At 40.1% G+C, this 27,005-nt stretch overlaps 2 protein-coding genes across 5 annotated transcripts in view; one reads left to right on the top strand and one right to left on the bottom strand.

The window, feature by feature from the left end:
• The window catches only part of LOC135217025 (acyl-coenzyme A synthetase ACSM3, mitochondrial-like), a 271,158-nt gene that overhangs the window by 110,294 nt on the left and 133,859 nt on the right, over positions 1-27,005 (top strand). The gene's annotated exons all lie outside the window — the stretch shown is intronic.
• The window catches only part of LOC135218995 (acyl-coenzyme A synthetase ACSM3, mitochondrial-like), a 30,421-nt gene continuing 21,140 nt past the window's right edge, over positions 17,725-27,005 (bottom strand). Inside the window, exons 5-6 of the mRNA XM_064255436.1 lie at positions 20,298-20,480; positions 17,725-17,758 (exon numbers count right to left, since the gene is read on the bottom strand). Of these exons, the coding sequence (XP_064111506.1) occupies positions 17,725-17,758; positions 20,298-20,480 (217 nt within the window). The remainder of the gene's footprint in view (positions 17,759-20,297; positions 20,481-27,005) is intronic.

The following is a 27,005-nucleotide window of genomic DNA, read 5'->3' as shown; positions in this document are numbered from 1 at the left end:
CCACGCACAGGCACAGCGTGCATTCGCTTCCCAGGTACCAACGAGAAAAAAAAGGTAAGGTAGATCGTCTGCTCCCCACACAGCCAGAGTTATTACTTTGATTTTTAACTATCATGCTATAGTGTAAGTTTAACGCGGTGTATCCCACGCATCCTATGAATAATGAAGCCTAATTCGAGTTTCTATTAACAAACGCAAAGTGAGCAATCCGATTGTGTGGGTTTTGTGTCAGATTTCTTGATATTTTTTTCTTATCTCTTGGTCCTCCTCACAGCCATAGAATTGCCCTGGCCACGTGCCACTTTAATTCACTGAATCGTCATATTAAATGTTTCCCTCTGATCTTTTCACGTGTAATTAACTTGTGCATAATATGTGGGGCAATGTTTTGAGTGTAATTATAGTTTTTTTTTGTAATAAAAGTGTGTAAAACTGTAAACCTTGCTTCCTCAATCCATCCACCGAGTTGTAGAGTCTAGTCCTTCAGACCACTGGGCTAGAACCTGAGTAAGTCAAGAGTGAATAATTCGTGACATTTGGTCCTTCGAACTGGACAACAAGGACTCTGCTGCTCGGAAGACATTGAGTAGGTATTGGTAATTAATCTGTGGGAGGAGAGCGTGACCATCAAACTGATTAAGAGTCCGTAGTTGCCACAATCTTCTATTAGCCTTTCCCCCTCTTCGTAATGTAAAAATCACTCCTTTTCTTGTTTTGCCCCCCTTGTAGTAATTAGCAGTCATGGCAGATGCCACTGTTAGAAAATTTAGGCAACGATGGGCCTCCTATCAGACCTGATCCTAGAAGCTCAACATGAGTTAATAGAAACGCGTACCGCAACTGTATACCAGAATCTGATCGACAATATTTGTGGAGATGAGAAGCAGCTTTGTTTGGTGTATATGTTATCATGAAAAGTTAACGTAAATCTTTAAGCCCAGTAACGTAACTCTTATACTCAAGTTTTGTTTACTTTTTGGCACTAAACGAAGGTTTGGGCTGTTCTTTCTTTTTCCCACTGCTGGGTATTTTGCTTGTTACTGGTAACACACCCTGGGGGATGGGGATGGGGATCAATTCTCTTTATTTTCATATCTGAGTCGTTGGGTGATTAAGCGAAGGTTTTCTATATGGAATTTTTGCCTCTACAAAGAGTTCCGCCCCAGTCTGTTTGAGCGAGAGGTCTGCTGCATGTTCGAGCCTTGCCGTTGCCTGCCCTTTCGACTGCCTTGCGTTAGGTTTATTATTATATATATTATAACTGGACTCTTGCTTTGCTACCGGCCGCTCCTGTGGGTGTTCTGTGGCAGTACAATATTCAGTGATTTGTCGTTTGTCCGCCCTTTAGCGTCCTGTACTGTATAAAGGCACTCATCATTTATTGTGCAAGCTTTGATCTTGACCTTCACCCCTGTAGCAGCTTTCTTCGGACCTCTTCGCTGTTGTGGAGCGTTACATCACCCGTAAGGAGACTTACCTCCGGTAAGCGTAACTATTGCTTGAGTTATTTAGCGTGAATATGGACGCTGTCGTGCCACTGACTCTACGGTGATTTGTTGATGGTATTCAACAGAGTCGACTGAAACTGTGATGTGTGATGGACGTAGGGAGACTTATCTCTGGTAAGCGCTCATAAAGAACAATATTTTATCGACCTGTAACGGTCAGGTGTATTGGAAAATTCGAGTTGCTGATGGTAATCGGAAGAATCAGGAAGAATCATCTTCAAGATATTGTCCACAGTTTTGGATTTATATAAGTGTATAGTTAGAGATTTGTCATTACTGTAAGTTAGGTTTAGGAATTTGATTGTTTTAAGTAGAATTAAGGGTTATTTTCCTTATCTTTGCCTTCTACTGTCGTATGCTTGTGTTTTTCGCCACCGTGAGTTTGTTGTTTCCTTCCTCCCACTGTGACTTTCTCTCCTGTCGGTATACCTGTTAGTGTAGGAGAATGGGGAATGCTTGTGTTGTGTTGTTGTAGCTGAATGGGGTTTCTAGTACCCAACCATCATTTACGGCTATCTTTCATTGGTAAATAAATATTTTTTTTTATAAAGTTTGGTCTTTTTCTGATTCCTCTTTGAGTGTACAGTGTTTTGCTGAGGATCCTGACTCCTGGGGTTTAATAGCCCTTTTGTAGTCATATTTATATATTTTGAAAAGCTGCCTACTAAAAGAAATTTTGGGTATTCATACAACCTGGATCGAAATTTGGGTTTCACACGAGAATTGTGTAAGAGGGGATACCCTATGGTTGGTCTAAGGCTCTGAGAATAGTCCTTTATTGAAAGTTTTTAGAACATATTAGTTCCGTTTATTTATAGTGAGCAAGAGTATCACCATAACAATGTCAAATATTGCTAAATTAGAATCCGGAATAGAGGCTAGGCTACACCATCTGTTGAATGAAGCAACAAAAGCAGTTTCGTTGTTACTGTACTGGATTGATATGCTAAACGTTCCCACTAAAAGTGTAAGTTTGCCAAACCTGAAATCATTGCCCCTTCCGTTCGAGTGAGAAGTGAGCGAATACACTTCATATAGAGAACTGTTTGAAATTCATGTTAATTGCAGAAGTGACTTGGATGATGTGACCAAGTTCACATAACTGCTCAGTACCTTGGGAAGGGATCCGCTCAGAGTAATTGTCAAATCTCTGAGCGTAACCGTGGCTAACCATCGAATTGCTCTAGATCTGCTTGATAAACAGATAAACACTTGTCATATTGCATTGACGATTAGCCAATATCTTTGTACCTTCATTAAACGTTTGAGCAAGAGTGATATCGGTCATGGTATGATCATGAGTCTAATAAATAAAATATTATCTGAGGGTAAATTATACAGTAAAGTTGTGGAGCACTTGCGCAAGTGCGACTATGATTTTGATGAGTTCTTCAACGCCACTGATTTTGTCATTCGTGTACTCAAGGATAATGCGCTTCAAAAGGGTGAGTCCCTAAAACCCGATGTGAAACCTGATATAAACGCAAACCTGAAACCTAAAGTTAAAGCTTGTCCGATTAGTAATAACAGCCATTCAGCACACGAGTGCAACAGACCACTAGATATCGCAGTGAGACATTGTCAATTGATCCGCATGAGAAGGTGTTTCAATTGTTTAAATGTAGGGCACAGAAGTGAACAATGCCAAAGTAAGAATTCATGTAAGTAGTGTGGTGCTAAGCACCATATTAATTTGTGATAACAGGCACCCCCCAAAGCCCTCAACTTCACCCTCTGTTGACCCCTCTCATAATGTTCCTAGTGCATCACTTGTAACTTCTTGCCTGGTGAAGACTGCGACTCCAAAAGGTAGCCAGAAGAGCGCTAACTACCCAAACACCAAAGAGAAAGAATCGAAGCCCTGTGTAAATGCTAAGGTAATGTTGGTAAGTCCCTCGCTAGAACTACCTTGTTCGTTGTTGCCAACAGCCACCACCACGTTATGCGTACACGGCCAAACCAACCGCATTCGATTGTTCCTCAGTACCAGGAGCCAGTGGAGCTTCATGTCAGCCTCCTTAGCCAAGAGATTAAATCTCCCCATCGTAGGTCAAGTAACATTAAACCTAGCTCCCTTTGGCTCTGCGGAAATCAAGGGACAATTTGATGTGGTGGGGTGCAAGATGGAAATAGGAAAAAGTGATTCGCACAAAGCTAGTAGTGCACAATCATGTAGATGTGCCCATTCACAACATTGGCTATGCTAAAATAAAGAAACATCTCATAAGTAAAGGTTATCACATTGCCGATGAAGAGACGCGACATGATAAAGTAAAAGGAGCAGACTTACTAGTAGGAGCCGATTATTTTAGCTACTTCATCCTTGGGAAAGAGCAAATCAATGGGATCAACCTTTTCGTAACACATGGGGGAATGTCGCCATTCGGAAAAGTTCCACAGTGGGCACTTGAAGGTTAGGCCAGATGTGAATTACCGAAATGCTGTGGCCCAGTTAGAATCACTCAATGCAAAATTTGATCAGGAACCCCAATACTGTGCCGATTACGAAAGGGTATTGCAATCTTACTTAGAAGCAGGATTCATCGAAAGGTTAGAATCCCCCAAAATCGAAGGATATTACATGCCCCACTTAGGGGTTAAAAAGCAGAGCTGTACCACTCCTTTATACATTGTGTTCAATGCATCAGCGAAGTCAAAGGACAGACTGTCATTAAATGATTGCCTTCTGTCTGGCCCCAACTTGGTAGAGGCATTGTATAACTTGTTAGTGAAGTTTAGATTTGGTTGATATGCCCTAATTTCAGACATAAGCAAAGCGTTCCATCGCATATTGTTGGGTCCCTGTGATGCCAAGTACACATGATTCCTCTGGCGTGAGGAGCCTAATCGTATGGCTACCTTTGCCTTTTGTGTTGTGGTATTCAGTATCCTGTGAGCCCCTTTCTCCTACAACAAGTCCTTCAGACTCATTTGCAGAAGGAAGGAAGGCCAGCCTTGCTTAGTCAATTTTATGTAGATAACTATATCCAAACTTTCAACAAAATGCATTTGCTGATGCAGGAACACAAGTGCGCGAGAGAACTCTCAGAATGAGCCAACATGCACTTGACTGGCTGGGCCAGTAATATTAGAGAATTAGACAAGAGAATGAGTTGGGGATGAACCTGTGTGTGTTAGTGTGTTGGGGATGGAATGGAACAGGGATAAGGATAAGATCCGTGTGAAGGCGAGTCAGGCGATCCAAGAGAAGAGGGAAGGGTGGGTACCTACGAAACGCAGGATTCTCTCACTTCTAGTATCAAATTTCGATCCCTTAGGCTGGTTAATCCTCTATTTGAGAGTGTCTTGTTTCTACAACAACTCTGGGAAGAGGTGTGGGATGGGATGGGGGGATGTGCTAGATGATGCTAAGGCCCAAGAAGCAGTAAATTTGCTACAAGAGTTCAAGTTAGTAAGTGAATTGGGGATTCAGCAATCTGTAGACTTGAAGGGTACTGAGTTACATGTATTTTCTGATGCGTTGAGTAAGGCCTACAGGGCCGTTGCATACATGTGACAAGGGAATAGAAAGACCGCTCTTCAAACGAGCAAAATGCAAGTTACCCCCCGAAGGATGTTAAGATTGGAATTGCAAGCCTTGTTGTTGGATGTATATTAGCTAAACATCTGAAATCACTGATAGATCCATCAACTGTCACCTTGTGAACGGATAGCAGAGTGGTAATCGCTTGGGGGAATAGCAATAGGGATAATAAAAATGCATTCATCAACAATCGGGTGGGGGAGATTCTTTTTACCCTATAGAATAACAACATGGCCTTGAAGTATGTGCCAACCCGTTAGAACCCAGCTGATATCCTGTCGAGAGGAGCCACCTTGAGAGAACTGAAACAGAACCAGTTGTGGCTGAGTGGGCCGCCGCCCCCCCCATTCTGCATTATGGTGGGGAGCCAAAACTGTCAGAAGACGTCTGTGTGTCAGAGCCCGTGACTGTGAGATGAGGAAAGAAGTTGCTATGGTAGAACTCAGCAATACATGGGATATTGGTACTCAAATGTTTGAATTTAAATAAGTCTCCTTTCTTGATGTTAGTAAGACTGGATCAGAGAAAATATTTTGCCAGTACCTGTGTTTATTTAGAAACTAATGTTAGAGTTGCTAGAGATGTGATTAACTTTCTAAATCAATTGATTCTGTCTTGTAGATGGAATTGTGTACACACAAACTAGAATTCTTGATGAAACCATTGTAGAAAGTCACTTGTTCTATTGCCTGACAAAGGCACCTCTGTTAGGACATACTTAACTTATTTGCATCGCTGTAAAATGCAATGCGGTATCAATGAATTCATGGTTTTTTCCGTCAGGTCTGTTGGTCGCCCGGACTGAGGGTCAGAGCAAAACAAGTTGTGGGACAGTGTAGAGCCTACGTAATCGCCTTCAAGCCCCTACTGACGCAGCCACCACTGCCTCCACTACCAAAAGAAAGAGCGAACCTGAGTCGCCCATTCGAATATGTCGGTGTGGACCACATGGGTCCTATCCACACCACAGAGGGAGCGGGCCACACCCTGCTCATCGCCTATATGACTACCAGGGCAGTATACCTGGAGTTTTGCGGTAATCCGGAAACCGTAACCCTTATCCTGGCTCTGTGACCATTCAGCGCGACCCATGGCACTCCTCCACTCTCAGACAACCACCAGACATTCAGATCGGCCAGCCACTTCCTGCAGGGATTGTATGAAGAGGACGATGTCCAAGAGTTCCTGAGGAGGACTGGCATTGTGGAGTTTCCAGACGCCCCGAGCACCATGGATGGGAGGCTTCTTCGAGAGGCTGATAGGAGTAGCGAAACACACGCTTGAGGTACCCTTCCAGAAAAGTCATTTCCGGAGGAGCATGTCTGGACGTTAGTGAAGGAGGCCGAAGCCGTGTTTCGACCACTCATGTACACTGGGGACGGGTGAGAGGATTAAGTCCTCACACCCTCCCACCTGCTGTGAAGGCGCTTCATCAATCTTATGGCCCTTTACTCCCTCCAGAAGACTTGAACCAGATGTTGACCACCGGCAAACTCAGAGACCGTTATCTCCAGTTGACGGACACACTGAAGGAGTTTTGCGAGTGCTGGAAGAGAGAATATCTTTCCGCCCTACACTCCAGACATGACTCTCGACCCGGGAAAAGGACTGATCTTCGCCGGGAGACGTAGTGCTCGTAAAAATCGAAGAGTGTAAGAGGGCTGTGTGGTCCCTTGGTGAGATTATGGAGGTCTATCCCGATGACGATGTGGTCGTCCGATCTGTCAAGGTGCATACAACAGCACAGAAACCCCGCGAGCCATCAGCCATCTCATTCCCCTGGAGATTATGTCCAGCAAAGACGATGATCAGGAAGAAGACAACGATGAGGATGCAGCCCAGGACAAGGCATCGAGGACAGCGAGGATGGGACGGATGGTATCAGAGACGTGAACGGCACCATCGATGGCATCGAAGGAGAAGAGCAAGTTATGTCCGGGGAAAGCGAGTGTGTGGTAGAGGCTCAGGGTGGACAGGGTGCTGATGATACGAACAACCAGGGCGTAAGAAACACGAGTATTGTATATTCGGGCAGTCGTCCTCAGGATGGGCAAGTTGACCAAGAGGAAGTGCAGTTTGTGCGCCCTAAATGGAGAGCAGCAGTGATACAAAGAAAACAGATGAAAGAGTGGGTAGAAAACGAGTATGTGTAAGACATAGAAAATGGCAGTCATGTACGAATCACAGGAGGGACCATGTAAGGTGAGTTCATGTCAGAAGGAGTTTGAAGGACGATAGAAAATGGTGTAGTTGTACATATTTAAGTTAAGGGTAACGAGAGTAAATGTTCCAGTGTCAGCTGATCAGGCTGCTCTGGACAAGGTATATTTAAGGTTGTTGCTTGTGTCATAATGTAAGATTGTACCATTGAAAAGGTGATCACCTATATGTAAGTGTATTTTGAAATGTGTAAGATGTATTTGTTCCGACGTGTCTCCAACAGCGACCACTTGTTGCACTGGAGTCAAGTTGGCTGCAGTCGTTGGAGATTCCCTGCCGCAAATGTCAGGTTAACTTGAGTAAGAAGAAGAATCAATAACGAGTGCAAGCGACTACGTGACTTGTGTCACAGGTATGTGAGAAATGTAACTAATCATACTAAATTGTGTGGGGGAGGAAAGCAAAATAACCTGCCATAAACTTTACATTTCTTATAAAACTCTTGAAACAAAATTAACCATGTATATAAGATAAAAATAAAGGAAGCACGCCTAGCGAAAACCTTCATCTACAGGGGAATCCCTCGAGTTTACTTAAGTTATAGCACATAATGTAAAACTAGAGTTCGCCATCTACCTTAATATGAATTTCCATATATCTTGTAATTAATGCATAAAGATGAGATGCAATAGAGTAAAGTGTCAAGCGTCAGGGAATGTTACGCCATGACGTCACAAAAGTTGTGCTCAAGGGCAACGCCACGCACAGTGTGCATTTGCTTCCCAGGTACCGACAAGAAATGAAAAAGGTAAGGCGGATCGTCTTCTCCTCCCCACGCAGCCAGTCATTACTTTGGTTTTTAACTAACATGCTATAGTGTAAGTTTATAGCAGGGTATCCCATGCATCCTATGAATAATGAAGCCTAATTCGAGTTTGTAATAACAAATGCAAAATGAGCAATCCAATTATGTGGGTTTTGTGTCAGATTTTTTTATATTTTTTTTAATCTCTTGGTCCGCCTCATGGACATAGAATTGCAACGGCCATGTGCCACTTCAATTCATTGAATCGTCATATTAATGTTTCCTGTGATCTTTTCACGTGTAATTAATTTGTACATAATATGTGGGGCAATGTTTTGAGTGTAATTATAGCTTATTTTTGTAATAAAAGTGTGTAAAACTGTAAACCTTGCTTCCTCAATCCCTCCACAGAGTTGTAGAGTCTAGTCCTTCAGACCTTGTTATCACCCAGACCACCGGGCTAAAACCTGAGTAAGGCAAGAGCGAATAATTTGTGACAAGCAGCTTCTGAATATTATATAGAGACTACAGGTCAAGCTTAGCAAATGCTAGAATGAGGACTAACACTTAGGTACCTCGCTAGCATGGACAACAAAATCGCTGAACTCACTGATCGGTTAGCAGCACCCAAGACTTTGAAAGCACCCTCACCCTTCCTGTTATTCAGATACCTGCAGTACCTACTACCTCTATTATTCCACAACCTAAGTTCCGTTTGATGGTAAAATCAAGCATTGGTATCCCTTTTGGACTGTTTTCAAAACAGTTAGTATTCATAATAGGTGTCATCAGGTTTACTATGCACGTGAATCTGTTGAGGTTTAGCTATAACTCCTGTTAATTATACTGTAATAATAAACGGGCTGGAAACTCATTATTCCAATGATGGGAAATTAGAAAAGAACTCTAGGAATAGTCTGTTAAGTTTACTGCACCCTGACCATGATGCAGGGCAACTGATGGATTTCTTCTTAAATGGAATAACATCGCTCAACAGTTAGTAGAAGCTTTACTTGTTTACTCATTTGTTTTTATGCACAACCCTCCACAGGGATTATTCCCTCTTTGGCGGGCCCTTGCATTGTGGCGGGATCACAAGCAAAAAAAACAAGTGGCAAATACCCCCCCCCCCCATTAACCTAATCAATCCAGCTGCCCAACTCACCCCAGTCACATGTTCCTCTTTACAGTGCAGCATACACGCAGGACAATTGACCTATATCTACATAAAAACAAAACAAAAAATACATAAAACACATGTACTTACCAACTCCAGATACTCCAGGGCTATGCTGTGCTGTTCGCCGGTTGAGGTCACAGAGATACCAACAACAACACAACAACCAAGGACTACAACCAACAACTCAACAATCAAGGACCACAACAACAACCAAGGAACACAACCACAACTTAACAACACAGCAAACAACCAAGGAACACAACTACAGGCAAAAACACTAACTTAACAACAACCAAATAACAAACAAAAACACACAACTCAACCGAATATCAATGCCTTCACTAAAATGCTGCCAACACTACTGTCTCTCACAGCTTCTGACTAAAGACTCACCAAAAAAACTAAAAACACAGAACACTAACAATCAACAGCACCAGCAGACAACCCAAAACTCACCAACAGCCAATACAGTCGTTAACCATCCAAACACCAATTACTCTCTCTCTCTCTCACACACAAACACACACACACACACACAGACGTTGTCAAATGGAACTCCATAACTCCTCCATATTTCCTCCCCGTTACATTTGACGTCGTCTCCTTACACTCACAACACCCACACTAAATAGCCTTCCGCAACACCCACAGATGCTCAGACGCAGGCCCCCTGGATCTTGATTGAGGGCCCTCATACACACTCTCAGTTATACCACCATCAACTTCTCCCAGATCACTTCCAGTCAGACTACCATTACCATCTCCCTCACTACCATCCTCCCAAATCCCATTCACTATCTCATCTACCCCCTCTAACTCTTGTCCGAATATCTCTCATAACTCTGCCACCAAATCACTTACCTCTTTTACACTCCTACCAAACTCCCGAAGAGACTCATTCATACTGCCAACTACATCCTTACCACCTGATTCCCTTCCTGGTGAAACTTCACTAAACCCTGACAATTCAAACCCACACACACTATACGTATCAGTCCTCCCCTCAAAGTCATCTGTATTACATGCCTTATCCACCATTTTTACCCTAACACTAACCCTTCTACCATGCAGCTCAAGTTTCTCCCTTTCATTCCACTTTCTTCCATACACAACCAACACTAACTGCCAATCTTCCAGACCCCTTTGCTCACTGATACTCGGCTCACATTTATTCACTTTCAACCACTCACTCATCGCATTCTCCTGAACATACTGCCGCACACTAGAGGACCCACCCACCTGAATCCCCTTTTCACTTAGTTTCCTGAATTCCCAGCCTGAATCATCCTCTTTCGCCTACACACACTTGCCACATGACCTTCCATTTCACATTCAACACACTTTGCATGCTGTTCTTTACACATCCTAGCATAATGCCCATTCTTCCCGCAGTTGCCGCAAACTACGTTCATACGGGTACTTCTTACACTTGCTCACTAAATGCCCCGTTTGCCCACACCCGAAGCAAGCTCATAACGCCCACCGACATTCATTCTTCCTGTGTCCTGGCTTACCACATCTATAACACTGCTGCTCTCGCTCACAACTAACTGACCCTACTCTTCCAACACTTGCACTCCCATCTCTTTTAGGGCTAACTACACTCACGTTACTTGCCCTAACACTCCTATCTACCACTCGCTCTGCATTCGCCTCGGCCCTTCCAAAACTGCCTCTCTATAGCTTTTAAATTCTGGTACAACCTCAGCTACTTCAGTCCTAACACTAACACTCTTACTCTCTTCCATACACCTGTCTAACTCGTAATCTTCTACTATTTCCAAAATGCCGTTCCATGTCAACCTTTCATTCGTCCATCACATTTTCTCCTTACGTTTCAGATTTATAAACTCATGTACACTCTCTGGTACAGTCACCAACAACTTTCACACTAACTCCTTACACTCATTTATCCCTTCGTCCCCAAGCTTTTTCCTAGCTAATGTTTCTAACCTGCACACATACATCGACGACTCACCAACATTCATTCTTGCCTCTTCAAAATCTTGCTTTCTAACACTACTCTTTATCCTCTTTGCCTGTTCTACAATCCTGGCTTTCACATTCTCATACGGCACATTCCCTACACTCATCATTACCCCATACATACTCAACAAAAATCCCGTCAAAAAGCTACCTAACTCTCTTGCCCAGACTCTCTTGTTATCACCATACTCTGCCTCACAATACCTCTCATATTCCTTAAAAAAGTCCCCTATGTCCCTACTACCATATTCCTCGTATTGTGCACATCGGGGTACCTCTCTCATATACACAGCCTTTCGTACTTCTTGCTCACTCTCACTCTCACTTTCGCTACTTCCATTCTGACCCCACTTTCCCTCTTCCGAGTACAGCGAGTCAACTTCCATACTCACGTCCATACTCCTAATTACGCTCTTCTTACCCATCTTTCTACCAACCTGTTTCCACTCATCGCTATCCAAATCACTCTCAGCCCTTTCCTCAATGTATTCAGTCCTAGTCTCATCCTGTCCATCACCCTTACTAACCTTCTTTCCCTTAGTCTTCTTCTTTTCCTCAGCCCCTTTCTTATTCTTGTCCTCAGGTTTATCCTTATCCTGTGTCTTCCCCTTCTTTCCCTTACCTATTACAACCAAATCACCTTCGTCACTCGAACTCTCATCCACTCACTCTTTCACTTTCTTTACCACTCCTGGCCCATCACAAGACCCAGTAGGCCTACCTCCTACAGCTCCCTCTCCACAAATCCCTTCATCATTTCCTGCATCATCTCTTGTACTGCACTCATCATTACCCTGAATTTTTCGTCCATTTTCTCAGCCATTCTCTCTTCCGCTCCTTTCACCTCTTCTTTCATTTCCACTTTCGCACTCCTTAGCATTCCTCTCATTTTTTCTAAATCGCTCTTCAGCTCCTCACACTCTACCCCTAACCTCTCATTCTCCACTTCCAACCTTTCCTTAGCTTCCCTCGCCAACCTCAGCTCCTCCTTCAGCCTCTCTATCTCCTTCAACCCTTCCATCCTCACTTTCTCTACCAGTCACACAACTCACTACCCCAATTCTCATGCAGCTGCCGCACCAACAGTCCCAGTTCGGGAGCCAATAAATAATGTGGCGGGATAACAAGCTAAAAAAAAACAAGAAGCAAACCCCCCCCCCCCCCACCACCCCCCACCCAACCCAACATTAACCTAATCAATCCAGCTGCCCAGCTCACCCCAGTCACACTTTCTTCTTTACAGTGCAGAGTACACACAGGACAAATTGACCTATACCTAAAAAAAAAAAAAAAAAAAAAAAAACACTAAACACATGTACTTACCAACTCCAGATACTCCAGGGCTATGCTTTGCTGTCTGCCGGTCAGGGTCACAGAGACACCAACAACAACAACCAAGAACCACAACCCAATAACACAATAACAACACAACAACCAAGGACTACAACCAATAACTCAACAACCACACAAAAACAACTCAACAACACAGCAAACAACCAAGGAACACAACCACAATCTAACAACACAGCAAACAACCAAGGAACACAACCACAACCTCACATATAACAACAAAACTCAACAACACAACAAAAGACCACTGCACACACACAACAAAAAATCACAACAGCACAGGCACAACAACTCTAGGCAAACAACACTAACTTAACAACAACCAAATAATAAACAAAAACACACAACTCAGCCGAATATCAATGCTTTCACTAAAATGCTGCCAACACTACTGTCTCTCACAGCTTCTGACTAAAGACTCACCAAAAAAACTAAAAACACAGAACTCTAACAATCAACAGCACCAGCAGACAACCCAGAACTCACCAACAGCCAGTACAGTAGTTAACCATCCAACCACCAATTACTCTCTCTCTCTCTCTCTCTCTCTCTCTCTCTCTCTCTCTCTCTCTCTCTCTCTCTCTCTCTCACACACACACACACACACACAGACGTTGTCAAATGGAACTCCATAACTCCTCCATAGTATACGTTTTCAAAATAAGTTGCTTCTTATATTTTAAAATTGTCTTTTAGCTTTTTCTCGTCAGTATCGTAGCTCTTTTTAAAATTTGCTTTCTTCTTGCATGATCTTCATTTCAGGCAGTATTTTGTTGTACAGTCTTGGTGCGCAATGTTCAAATGCTACAATTTGTCCTAGGATATGCTTCACTTGCATATCTGATCACAATATCCATTTCAGGTCTAAAGAAGCTTACGCAATTTCCCAGATATGCTGGTTCACCATATTTTAGTGCTTTAAAAACTGTAAGAAGTATTTTGTATTCTACTCTTGCTTTTAGAGAGAGCCGATGTAGGTCAAATAGTGCTGGGGTAGTCTGTCACAGTAACGTAATCTTTTTATTAATCTGGTGGCTCTATTTTGTACTCCTTGCAATTTGCTTAGTAAGTAGTTAGGGAGGCCGTAGTATATAACATTGCAGTAGTCAAGCTTCGAAAGTATTTAGCTACAAATTGCTATTTTCAGAGTATCTTCGTTTAAATACCTTCTAATATTTGCAATGTTTCTAATACAATGGTTACTGGTTTTACAATAGGCAATATATGGTTTTTCATCGACAATTTCAATGAATACTCCTCACTGCTGCTACAATGTTTGTGGATGACGAGCCAATAGTTACTCTTCTGAAGTGTTCATATTTTCGTAGTTCATTATCAGATCCAAGTAGCATACACTAATTTTTGTCCTCAGTGAGTTTTAGTTTCTTCGCTGACATCCATATTTCTTATATCTTTCATCATTGCATCAATTTTACTTATGACCTCTTCTAACGTTTCAAGAGGGAAATAGAATTGAGTATCATCAGCATATAGTTTATACCTAACCTTGTGCTTGTTTAGAATTCTAGATAATTCAACTGTGTAGATGCCAAATAGCAGTAGACCCAGGACAATGCCTTGGGACACTCCTTTAGTTAGGTGTTTCTTTCCCGATTTCACATATTACATAACAACTGTAACCTTCCCGTTGTCTAAGGTTCGAAAAACGAGCATCAAGTTATTCGCCTAGTAGTGCTTTCAGAACTAATTGTTAAAATTACCGCTAAGAAAGTCACGTTTTCTTGTTTCTGTCAAGGCAAGCACAGTGATTAGGTCTGTACGAAATATACTACTTTAGAGACTGTAGAAGAGCGAGTATTCACGAATTACAACTAAGCTCTGGTTGTTTAAGAAAGGGTCACCGTTCTTTTGAATGTAGCAGTAAGATCTACTGTTTCAACTGTAATGGTAAACATCATACATTCTTATGTGCTAGACTATTACCCAACTCTACTAGCGTTCGTCTCAGAAGCATTTTAGCACTAAATCATATCAAGGTAAGGTTGATAATAATCCTATAGAAACTGCCCAATCGCATCCTAGTTCCAACACTAGTCAGAAATGAACTGCTACAAGCAATCAGTAACTAATCAGAGTAATTCTCAGAGTACTGTTAACATTAATCAAGTAGCTGTTAATATGTGTTGCATCTCTCCGACCGACAGCATTACCGACATCCACCCTTCATTTGGTTATTGATGGGAATCGGGTCCTGGTTCGATTTTGAATTCTTTTATTTGATTTAAATAGATTGCGACCCCGAATAGGGATAAAGCTGGGAAGAAGAAGATTTATACAGATTTTTGGCATTATGCCAAGCACTGGGGCAACTAAGGCCATTCAGCGCTTAAACGGAAATTGACAGTTTTGAAAGGCGTAACAGGAGGAAACCTCGCAGTTGCACTATGAAACAATTGTTAGGAGAGGGTGGACAGAAAGATGGAAGAAAGAGAATATGAACGGAGGTACAGTAAAAGGAATGAAAGTAGTTGCAGCTAGGGGCCGAAGGGACGCTGCAAAGAACCTTAAGTAATGCCAACATTGCACCGAATGAGATGCACTGACGGTACTAATCCCCATCCGGGGGATCCCGGTTCGAGCCTTTTAAGACAGCGGATGCCAAAGAATGTTCATCAACCCAGATTTTGTTGAGATATTGAGCTTCGTACCAATAAACAAGTGGAACCAATATTAATTCCGTTGGAGATAGCGTGTAAGAGTAATGGTTCGAGCAGGTACTCAACGTAACAAGTTAAATGCTATTGTTTGTAATCATGTTAACATTTCCATACAAACACCTGGTCTACCCAACGTGTATCTGTGATTGCAAGAATGAGGTGTTTAACTGGCAGATAGCAATATTGGATCAGATGCCCTCAGTGATATTGCCATCATATAGGTTTCATTATTGGTGCTGATTATTATAATGTATTTGTGTATTGTCAAGATAAATATGATGATGTATGTTTGCTTGGTAGCACCGCCAGTGTTGTTATATTTGGTCCGATTCCAAATTGGGCTTGCAATGTTATCAGATGGTGATGAAAATGCAACATCTATAAAAAATAAGTAAATTATAGTTTGCTCGAAGGTCACTGCTTCTGTAAATCCTCTTGACGATGAAGATGTTTCTGGATTGTGGTCATTAGATATGATCGGCACAGGGAAGGATGTGCGATCCTATAACGATGAGGCAACGATCGAACATTTCAGTGAAATTATTGTGAAGACGGATGACAAACAGACAACTGATTTGCAATTAAGAGCGATGCCTTAGGTCAATTAAATTCACATAGAGAACCTTTCAGTCTAAACCAGAAATGTTTGATTAATACCAGTCTGTTTCAGATGAGTATGTTAAGTTAGGATTTATTAAGGAGGTAAAGTTAGAAGACAATTCCTTTGATCCTGTCTATGGCATAAATTATTATTCATCTCACCATCCAGTTTTTAAAGAATCTGCTACGACTCCAATTAGGATAGTTTTCATTGCAAGTAGAAAGGAGTCACGACATGCTAACTCCCTCAGTGACTGTTTACATGCGGGACCTAATCTGGCGACGAAATTGACTGATATGCTGCTGGAATTTCGTCAGAACAAAAATGCTGTCCTTATGGTAGGAATTAATGAAAATCACAGAGATTCCACAAGATTCTTATGGTTTACTGATAGGGATTTTAAGCTTTTAGATTTAAGGTTTTACTGTTTGGAGCAATTTGTTAACCTTTTTTTTCTGAATCAGATTACTATACAATATCATTTGCAGAATCATTCAGATCCCATGGCCAATTCAGTGAAGAAGTCTTTTTGCGTGCATAACTTCATGAAAATTATGAGAAATGTGAAGATTTAGAACTCGAGAGTAACAGGGTAAACCAAATTATGTTGGAAGCTAATATGCCTTTGAGAGAATGGGCCTCCAATTTCAGCTCATTTAATGATAAACATACCTCCTCCCCAACCAACTGTCAACTTGAATACAGTAAAAGTACTTAAGTCTTTTGTGGGATACCTGTAATGACGCATTGCGCATAGTGATCCCTACTCAGATTGTTACATGTTTGAATAATCTAGGAAATGTTTGTACTTTGACTAAGAGAAATGTTGTCTCTCTCTTTTCAGCTACCTTTGATCCTTGGGAATGTTCCTCTCGTGAAAATCAAGGGAAAACTATTTGTGAAGAAATGATGGGAACTGAAAACTGATTGGGATGACGAACTAATGATGATGAATTGTTGGACCAACTCAAACCTATAGAGGAGATCAAAGTCCGTAGATCGTGTTTTAATGAAGGAACTTGCAGCTTTCATGTATTTGTTGATGCCTCTCAGGTGGCGGCTCATGGAGCCCATGCGTATGTTGTTAAAAAGCGCACAAGCCACTTGTTAATTAGCAAATCTCGAGTAGCCCCAACCTTTCACTCACTATTCCCCAAATCCCATCAAGAATTACTTTCTTTAACTATGGGCATGCGCCTAGCTATTCATTTGTTAGAGATTTTTGGGGATAAATTTTCAGACTGTACTGTTTGGAGTGACGCCAAAGTAGCTTTGATTTGGGTATTTTATGAAAGATCTAAAGAAATGTTTGTAGAGCAAAAGAATTCATGGACTTGAAGTGCAATCAAAACATCAGGTTGTTATACGTCTCCAGCGAGGATAATCCTACTGATTTAGTTACACAAGCTACTTCAATGTCTCTTATGAGCAAGTCAGGTTTGAGGTTTCATGGCCCTACCTGGATTGTTGACAGAAATCCGTTTCCAGAACAAGAGGATGTAGTTTACAGAGAGTCTGTTAATGTGTAAATGAAATAATTACAGAAACAAGTTTTGAGAAAACCTGATGAAGATGTACTTTTATTTAATTGTTCTGATTTCTCCTCATTGTAGGTAGATTGATCCTGTTAGGGAGAAGAATATTTCCTGACAAATTCAGGGAAAGTAATGCTTTACTTGTTTTAATCAGAATCATGCAGCTCCCAGCTTTCCCAATGCTATATCATGCGTTGACTAATGGTTTACAAACAAGTTCTAGTGTTCCCTCTGAGTTAAGGAATCTTATCAAACAATTGAGTCTTTATGTTGATAAAGCGGTGTCATCCGGTGCCAAGGAAGACTTCATAATGCAGAATTGTTAGAATTTGCTAAACATCCAGTATACTTTGCCGGTCAACATCCCTAATGGCAACTTATAGTGTCTCATTATCACGTACTCGACCTGCACTGCAAAACGAATACGCTTGTGAATACATTGAGACAACAGTTTTGGGTTGGAAAAATAGGACAGTCCGTTAAGAAGATTTTGAAAGAATGCTTATTGTGCAAGAAAGCACAAAATCAATCTCTAAGTGTACCTGGATTTCCCCCACGGGTACCCGAACGAGTTAAGCATGAAGTGCCTTCTTTGTTAGCGTCGACTAAAAGAGGAACATTAATGTGTCTGAAAATGAAGATGAGAACGAGAAGGCGTATGTCTTGTTATATACATGCGCTATGTCAAGAGCAGTTGCCTTTTTTGTGTGCAAATCCATGAATGCACAAGAATTCCTCTTTGTTTCTTGACAATTCGCGGCAAGACACTGACTTCCGAAGGTTTTAATAAGTGATAATGCACCAAACTTCATTGCAGCCAGTTTTCTAAGAGATGTCAGTGGAGAGCCCGAAGTAAGAAATTAACTGACGGATCATAATTTATAATGGAAGTTCATAGCACCCCGGTCACCATGGAAAGGCGGCTTTTACGAGAGACTGATCGGAGTGGTGAAATCCTGCTTACAAAGGGATTTCTATAGAAAAAGGGTCTCATTTATAGAACTCGACCACTAACAGGCCACTAACAATGTCAACGAAGATAATGCCGGCATTGCACTCACCCCTGCCAGACTCTTATATGGCAGAACTGGTGCAATGGATCCTCCTTTAAACAAGTCCGTCGACGTACTTATCAAGGAGAACGTCGAATTGAAGGAGACGATGAAAAAATTTGAGAAATTGCGGCTACTTCATTATTTGTTTTCTCTTAGAGAGAGGCTCAGAAACATGGAGTCTTCAAACATCTGTCCATTAAGCAAAGGGAGATTTAGTCCTTACAGTAAATTGCAAAAGATACGAGTAGCCTTTGGAATCATCGAAAAACTCCATGCAGGACCTAATAATGTTATACGTGGAGGTATAAACAGCAAGTGGAAATTTTTCGAGACTATTGAATCAAGTCACTCCACTAGAATGTGATATCAGACGGGAATCGTCAACAGAAAACGGACAGAATGAAGAAGGCGAGGTCCGCGAGACCATTGAGGAATTGAGCGAGACCAGCCATATAAAAATAACAAAGACGACGATGGAGAAGGCCGAAACCAAGGCCGTCAGAGACGGCTTAGAGTGTCACGGAGGATGACCGTATGGCCTGAACGGTCCCCCACCACTATAATGTATGATCGTCGGCCCATGACCATGAGAAGAACTGCTGCACAGACTGACGGACACAGAAAACAGTTGATTCGAGGAGTAGTTTCATAAGGAACTACTATACATGTGTTGTATGATTTTTTGGTGGGGGAGGGTGTGAGAAATGACTCACAGCAATTTTTCTGGATTATTGTGTATTCACTTTTTTCCATGCTATCTATCTCTTACTGTGGAGTTGAATGGCCGTCTGTCAGGTAACTGACAGACAAGAACTATTACTGTATTTGTATTCATGTGAAAATCAAATATATTCACATGCCTATGTATTTTGTAGAAATATGTACGTCTCTATTGCATGTCATTATAAGGGAGAAAGAACCACAACTACGTATTCCAGAATAACACTCTTACATTATTTTATTTTATTTTTTGCCAAGTTCTAGCATTTAGTATTTGTGGTGCGGTTATCACCGAAAGATGGTTTTACACAGAGACGAAGCCTTTTGACGCTAACGTCCGTAGACATTTTAGTAAAGAAGTATAAGTTCTGTTTTAGTTATAAGAATTCTTTTATCCTTAAATACATGAAATTGCTCTTGGTGAATGTATGGCGCATATGCCGTACAGTACTAGTTGAAGAAGGCGTTATTACATCTTGTTTGTACCCCCAGCCAGAGAAGCCATCAGGAGAGGTCAAGAAATCAGAGAGAAAGGAAGGGTAGATGTGCGCCCACTGCATGCCCCTCTATGGGCGTGCATGCCTATGTGCGTACACTGCATGGGCGTGACATCACCCAAAATTGTATTGTCACACACCACCAATTAATTCACTACATTTAACAAATATATTAAAATTCCACACTATTATATTTGGAATTTATTTTTTGGACAACAAACTTGTTTATCATAAGGTTTTTCATATTCATGAAAACTTTGTAAGTCAGTTCTGCATTCGTGGTAATTGTATAACTTCTCGTTTTTCTCAATAAAACCCGAATGCAGGACAGTACGTACAGCTTCTTGGCTCAACTTTTGAGATGACCTGTCATCTAATGTTGTGTAGTGATGTGTGTGTGGATTTAAAAAAAAGGTTGATAGCCCTTATCCTTTGTACTTTGCTGTAACTTGGTACATTTAAGTGCCAATGAGTTATATTTCCCTCTGAGTAATTCATTTCATTTGTCTCATATGTAATTACTCTTTGCTATGTTTAACCTTTAGTTATTAAATCAATTTCAATTTTAAATTCAATAATACAATGGAACATACTTCATTTTAGTAACATATTCAATATAAAAATTCTTTTTAAAAATCCAAAGATGGCTTACTGTACGAGAAAATAAAGAAAACTTACTTCGCAGCTGCTATGTGACCAATTCCATAGCTGCCCTGAGTATGAGGGACCATTTTGGGTTTTCCAGTTGTGCCTGATGTGAAAAAGATCTGAGCCACATCATCCCTCTTGGTTTTCAGGCAGGGTTCCACAGCTATACTTTTTGCACGCTTAATAAGGTCATCATAACTTGTCCAGTCTGATCTAGAAGCAAAACTGGATTTTAGGTAAACAATAATAACTATAATACAGTACTTGAATTTACATCTTAATATTAAATTAACTGATTCTCTAAATACCCCTAAATTATTTAAACAGTGAAATTCAATAAAATTTTGCATGATAAAATTGATTATTTCGATATTTACCTGATGTTAAAGTTAGCTTATATCTTTGTGTCATTAGGTGCAATGGATATTAAAACATAAACAATATAACACTTGCTGTTTCCCTCAAGTGGCACTGGTATGTTTATGTTGTTGTCAGAATTCTTCATGACCAGCCACTAAGACGTGGGGAGGCTACGTGGGTTTCCACTTTCATAACAGGTATAAGTAATCCGTCGTCTATTATCCAGATCATTATATCCAGAATGTGACATAATCCGACACACCCGGACCAGGGACCGAGGCTCAAAGATACGATTTGTATAAATAAGAAAGAAAAGAAAAAATATGGTTGACAGTGCTGCATGGCCTCAGGAAAATGTCAGTAACATTGCTAAGTTGCTAACACGAATGAACAGACAGATTGGTTTTGTAAGGTGGGGGAGTCATGGAGAAGTTTCCGATAGCTGGGCGTCACGAGAGAGCTGGGCCAGCAAGGCTGTGCAGAAGTAGTCACTCAGAAAAGGGATTGTTTTGGAAGGTGGGTGCACCTGGGGAGAAGTTTCTCTATCTGGGAAGGGGTGGGGATGCAGTGTTGGATGGATGAAGAGGGCTTGGCAGATGTCCGACTTGCTAATATGGTTTTGTTTCCTGTTTTTAAGCTTATGATAATTCATATTTTATTAAAGGAATATGTATAGTATTGAGCTATGGTACAGAGATAGGTACTACAGAGAGATAGGGAGAGAACAATAGTTACTGAAGTATCACTTACCTACATTGAAGCCTATACAATAAAACACACACTCCTTCGTTTTTTTTTTTTTATCATTTACGCTATTCTCATTTATATCTATACTATTGTCTCATTTCTTATTTTTACAACCTTTAAGATAAATGCATCACACTCATAGGTTACGTACGTACACACACATTCGCTGGGATTGTTGAACAGTTACCAGGCCTTGTTTTGTTTTGGGTTTTTATGCTTGGTTTTCCCACATTTTATTAAAAGATATTTATAGTACTGTACTGGAACAACGCAAAAGAAAATAACAAAGAAGAGAGAGAGAGAGAGAGAGAGAGAAATAATTTTTGTATCCCTCATATTGAAGCCTATACAGTAACACACACACTCACACACTTCTTCACGTTTTAATTTATAGTTTACACTATTCTCATTTATATTTTTACTTTATTTTCTCATTTTTTGTTTTTAAATTTTGCAAACCAAAAGATGAACGCAGTCGTATGCATAGTGCATTCACAGGCACAAACACTCATTCACTGGTGTTGGTTTCGTTTTTATGCCTCACCACATAATGACTCCTGAGGGTTACAGGAGGCACAGGAAAATGCCCCTCTTGACGACACAGTCGAATTGTGGGGGCGGGGGAGGGTGGGGGGGGGGGGGGGGGGTGGCTGAGGTTGGGGGGGGAGGTGGAGGATGACTTTTAAAATTATTTGTGTAAACTTATTATGTTGCGTGATGAATTCGAGAAAAAACAAGTAAAAAATGCAAAACGTATAATCAAGGCCACCGAAAACAGATGTATCTTTCGGCAATCTCGGTATAATGCTGTATGAGTCGCGGACCAAGACATTTCAACAACCGCCTGGTGGTGGCCTGTCCTATATAGTTGCCAGATGCACAATTGTGGCTAACTTTAACCTTAAATACAATAAAAACCACAGAGGGTACATGGCTGCAATTTGGAATGTTTGATGATTGGAGAGTGGATGATCAATACTCTAATTTGCAGCCTTCTATCCTCAGTAGATTTTAAGATCTGAAGGCAGACATTGCGGACGGACATACAAGGCCAGCGCAATTGTTTTCTTTTACAGAAAAAAAAGTACTTTTTTGTGTACGATGTATTTTGGGAAAACTGATAAAAATTTGTATGTAGACTATCATATTGTGTTGCATAGGGGACAAAAGAGTTTTACTGTTTTTGTGTATAGTAGGATGTATTTTACAGTGTTTCGGAAAATGAAAATGTAAAGCCTTCTGTCACGTGCCACATATGAGACAAAAATAAGGGGCTTACTTTTTCGTGTGTATTATGTATTTTGGGAAAATGATAAAATTGTCTGTGTAAACTGTCGTATGTGTTTTATATGAAGAGAAGAAAGGGGCATTGTATTCTTTTTTAATACAATGTATTTTACAGTGCTTGGGGCACGTGGAAAATGTTGTGTGGCCTACTATACTATGTGTCGCATACAAGAGAAAAAGAAGGGAGTTGCTTTATTTTTTTAAGTGTATGCATAAAATTCATTTTGTCACAAATACGAGGAAATAAGACAATTAACTGTTTTTGCATAAATTTTTAAATTTAAAGTGTGATGGTTGTTGGTTTACAAACATGTTCAGCGTTCGCAGCTATGTAGTACTGGCAAGGTTAGGTGAGGGTGGGTACGGAGTTGCCCTTGAACACCTGTTATCTAGATTTCATTGTTATCCGAAAAGGCCCTAGGTCTATTAATTTGGATAACTGAAGGATTACTGTACCAGGATTTCCTAACAATTAACAATATGAGAGAAAGCAAGGTTATTCTCATATTTTTTCAGGAGAATGCATCCCCACAGCAACAACAGGAGTAAGGCTTTACACTTTCCATATGAAATTTGAACGTGTCGCGAAATGATATGAGGCAAAAAACAAAGTTACATCTCCATTGAGCTGCACTGACAACCTTCTATAGTGAAATGTTTTAAAAGGAAATAAAATGGCGTGCCTACAACACAGATGCCGTGAGGCTTTACTTTCATAAGCATTTAAAGTTCAGGAATCAACTCCGAGTGCATTGACCTAAGCATTCTTGGACATAGGTACATTTGGTACTCCTAACACCACAACAGAAATTCTCACACCTCCTCTTGAGGGTTTAATTTGTTTAGGTAAAGCCTAAGAGAGTTCTAATTGTACATAACAAAGCCAATTCTTTATTGCCTACTAAATCGAATAAATCAGGTGCTGTCACAATTGCTGTTACCAATGAAAGAAAAAGAGAGGTTTCCACTTGCACAAACTCCATCATGTGTTAGAACTGGTTAGATACAGGTGAGCGAGCTACCATTCTATTTTGTGACAGCACCTAATTTATTTGATTTAGTAGGCAATAAAGAATTGGTTTTGTTATATACACACATAATCTCTTAGGCATTACCTAGACAGACTTTGAATGTTTATGGAATTAAAGCCTCATGGCATCTGTGCTGTAGGCACGCCTTTTTATTTACCTTTAAAATATTTTACTAGAGAAGGTTGTCAGTGCAGCTCAATGGAGATGTAACTTTGTTTTTTGTCTCATATTACAGTTTCTCATGGAAGCAGGTCCCTTCTTTCTCTTACTAGGGAGAGAGGAACTGACAATAAACATGCTAACATAAATTTTGTTGTCTCCAACAATTACAGGTTCTTTTACCTCCCTCCAAGACACAATGTATGTAGATATGAGTTCACATTGTCTCTTAGCCCGATGGATGTCTGGCTGTTCAGTAAACTTATGGATCCACTGGTGCAATAGTACTCAGACCATCTTCGACAGAGTCACCTCAGTGGCATGGTTGGTATGGTGTTGGCGTCCCATGTTGGTGGTAGCGAGTTCGATTCTCGGGCATTCCATTGAGGAGTGAGAGATGTGTATTTCTGGGGATAGAAATTCACTCTCGACGTGGTTCGGAAGTCACGTAAAGCCATTGGTCCCGTTGCTGAATAACCACAGGTTCCATGCAACGTAAAAACACCATACAAACAAACAAACAAAGGTGCTTTTCTGAAGAAGAACAGCTGTGCTGAGTTTCTGAAATCAAAGAATAGACATCATAGATCTCCATCCTCATCTTCATCTTTGTCTTCATCTTCATCATCTTCCTCTTCTTTGTCATCTGTTGTTATAGCACTCAGTAATTTTTTCTTGAACGACTAGATATTTTTAGTCCACCTGATATCAAGTGGGAGCTTATTGTATTATCTTGGAAGGGCAAATTTAAAGGTTCTAAGGCCTACATTCAAATTGCATCTTGGCTCGAATAACTTTGAGTCCATCTGTAGATATGAATGTCTTGACTCCAACTGTTGGGTGATTCATATAAAACAAGTCATTCAGATATTTTGGACACCCAATCTTGATAGCTTGTTGAGTCACTAAACATATTTTGCACATTATTCTAGCTTTAATAGGGACCCAATGCAGCTCAAACAATACAGGCATAACCATGTCACGCAGTGCAAAAAAACAGTCATAAAGTTATTTTTTAACAAAGACTATTGCTAAGTTGATGGTCAGTAACCCTGACAACATTACTGATTTGAGCACTAAGAGACAGACTGCAGTCTAGCTAGCTGCACAAACAAGTCACGAACTTTGTTAGAGATTGAAACTACATTACTATTTATACCTAGATGAAAGTCCCCAAGCTTTTTAAAATACCTTTTCCTTCCGATTAACATATAATTCAGTTTTATTTTCACTTAATTTCAATTGCTTAAATGTCATCCATTCCTCAAACACTGGTATGAACAGCACATTCTCTCGTTTGTTTCTAAAATATTGTTTATTATATAAATAAAATTGGGTGTAATCTGCAAACAGCTTGATATTTGCCCCACTTCTCTGCAGTATGTTTGACAATCCAGTGCAGTGGTGTAAATTCAACATAAAATTGGACCTAGTAGGTACACTTCCTCGTGCCACACTACTCTTACACCAAAATCAGTATTCTTCATACATCATTTCTAATAGATAATTTACAATGGAGGAAACAACAGTTTCTGTTGAATATAATTGTCTGTAAGGCGACAGACTATCTGGTAAAGTATTTACACTTTCCAGGTGGCTCATTAGTTGCTCAAGAATTACATATTCTAACTTTTGAACATAAAAGATAAATTTGAAACATACCTGTATGAAATAATATTTTGATGAGAAAGTGAACCTTTCAATATCGACTTGACAATAGCCACTTCCTAAGATGCAGAGAACTTGCGTTCTGAAACACTAATATTTATAACTTTATTTATATCTATGAAGCATGGAAATTTTTCCACCCCAACAAATTTAGATATTGGCATCAGATCAGTTACAGTTTGGTTTCTTGGCATTTTTGATAACCCTAATAACGATCTGTCTACGTAACCTATCAGCCTCTCCCATCTTCCAGTACTTCACAGAATTACTCTTTTTTTCTCTATGGGAAAGAAAAGCAGACTCGTGTCTCTACAAGTAGGCCCTACAAGTAGGCTAACACGCACTCGGCCATCATGCACAACTAAAACATTCGGTTCACTCAAAACTCGTTCTTATAAAGCCAAAGGCTTCTATTTCTCCTTGCTGACATAATGCACAAACAGAAAACAAGCACAACACCGTACAGATGATCAATGAGATGTCAAAATTTTACCGCCGATGACGCCATATGCACAAGGACATGGCAGGAAGAATTCTGCCAAGAACATAAACAACCCAATGACACTTGGTGGGAAATAGGTGATTACAGAGACAGTCCTTGCAGATCAACCAAAATTATTTTTGCGTTTACTATTTTGAATGCAAATCGCACTTGACGGCGCAAAATCCGGGCAAACTTTAACAGTAGGTAAGATTAATTTCAAATAATTACTATCAATAAAATCGACTAAAGTGTAACATCAACTACACTACTACAAAATATTTGACATTAGAATTTATATGGAAACAACAGTGCTAATATAGCCCTAATATTTCCAATTCATATTTCATTTCTATGAATTAAATATTTACGCATTAAAGGTAGATATACAAATACACAAATCAGCTATAATGTCACTGGATAATACTGATATTTGAGGTTTATACAGTATACATATCCCCCTATACTTGAGGTTTCTAGCACAAAGAATGACCCTTAGAAACATGTAATAGACCTTAGATACTGATATTAAGATCATTACTAATATATAAAGAAGAGATTTTCATTTGGAAATATACTGGGTCTAACAAAATTTTACTCAAATCCATCACTTAATATGGCTGATGGAGTCATTTCTAGTTTCTAGATTTGCAAAATGTTTATTGTTGGTGACAACTTTATTGTTAATTATCAGACTGTAAATTTGCAGCTAATAAGAAAATTCATGGTAAAGTTCTATAAGCTTTCTAATATCTGTAGTCCATTACTCCTGTTATCTCGTGTAAGCTTGTAGTACATATATATTTTACAACTACTTTAACTCTCATATTCATTAGTGCATATACTATTATGAATTTTACAATATATATATATATATATATATATATATATATATATATATATATATATATATATATACACATTTTGTATTTATACAATACTTTTATGCATGAAGTTGAGGGGTATCAAAAATACAAAATAAACTTGAAGAATGGTACAAAAATC

The sequence above is a fragment of the Macrobrachium nipponense genome, chromosome 19, assembly GCF_015104395.2.
Source record: "Macrobrachium nipponense isolate FS-2020 chromosome 19, ASM1510439v2, whole genome shotgun sequence".
Classification (NCBI taxonomy): domain Eukaryota; kingdom Metazoa; phylum Arthropoda; class Malacostraca; order Decapoda; family Palaemonidae; genus Macrobrachium; species Macrobrachium nipponense.
Note: the sequence above shows the minus strand (reverse complement) of the source record. Positions and strands in the feature narration are given on the sequence as shown.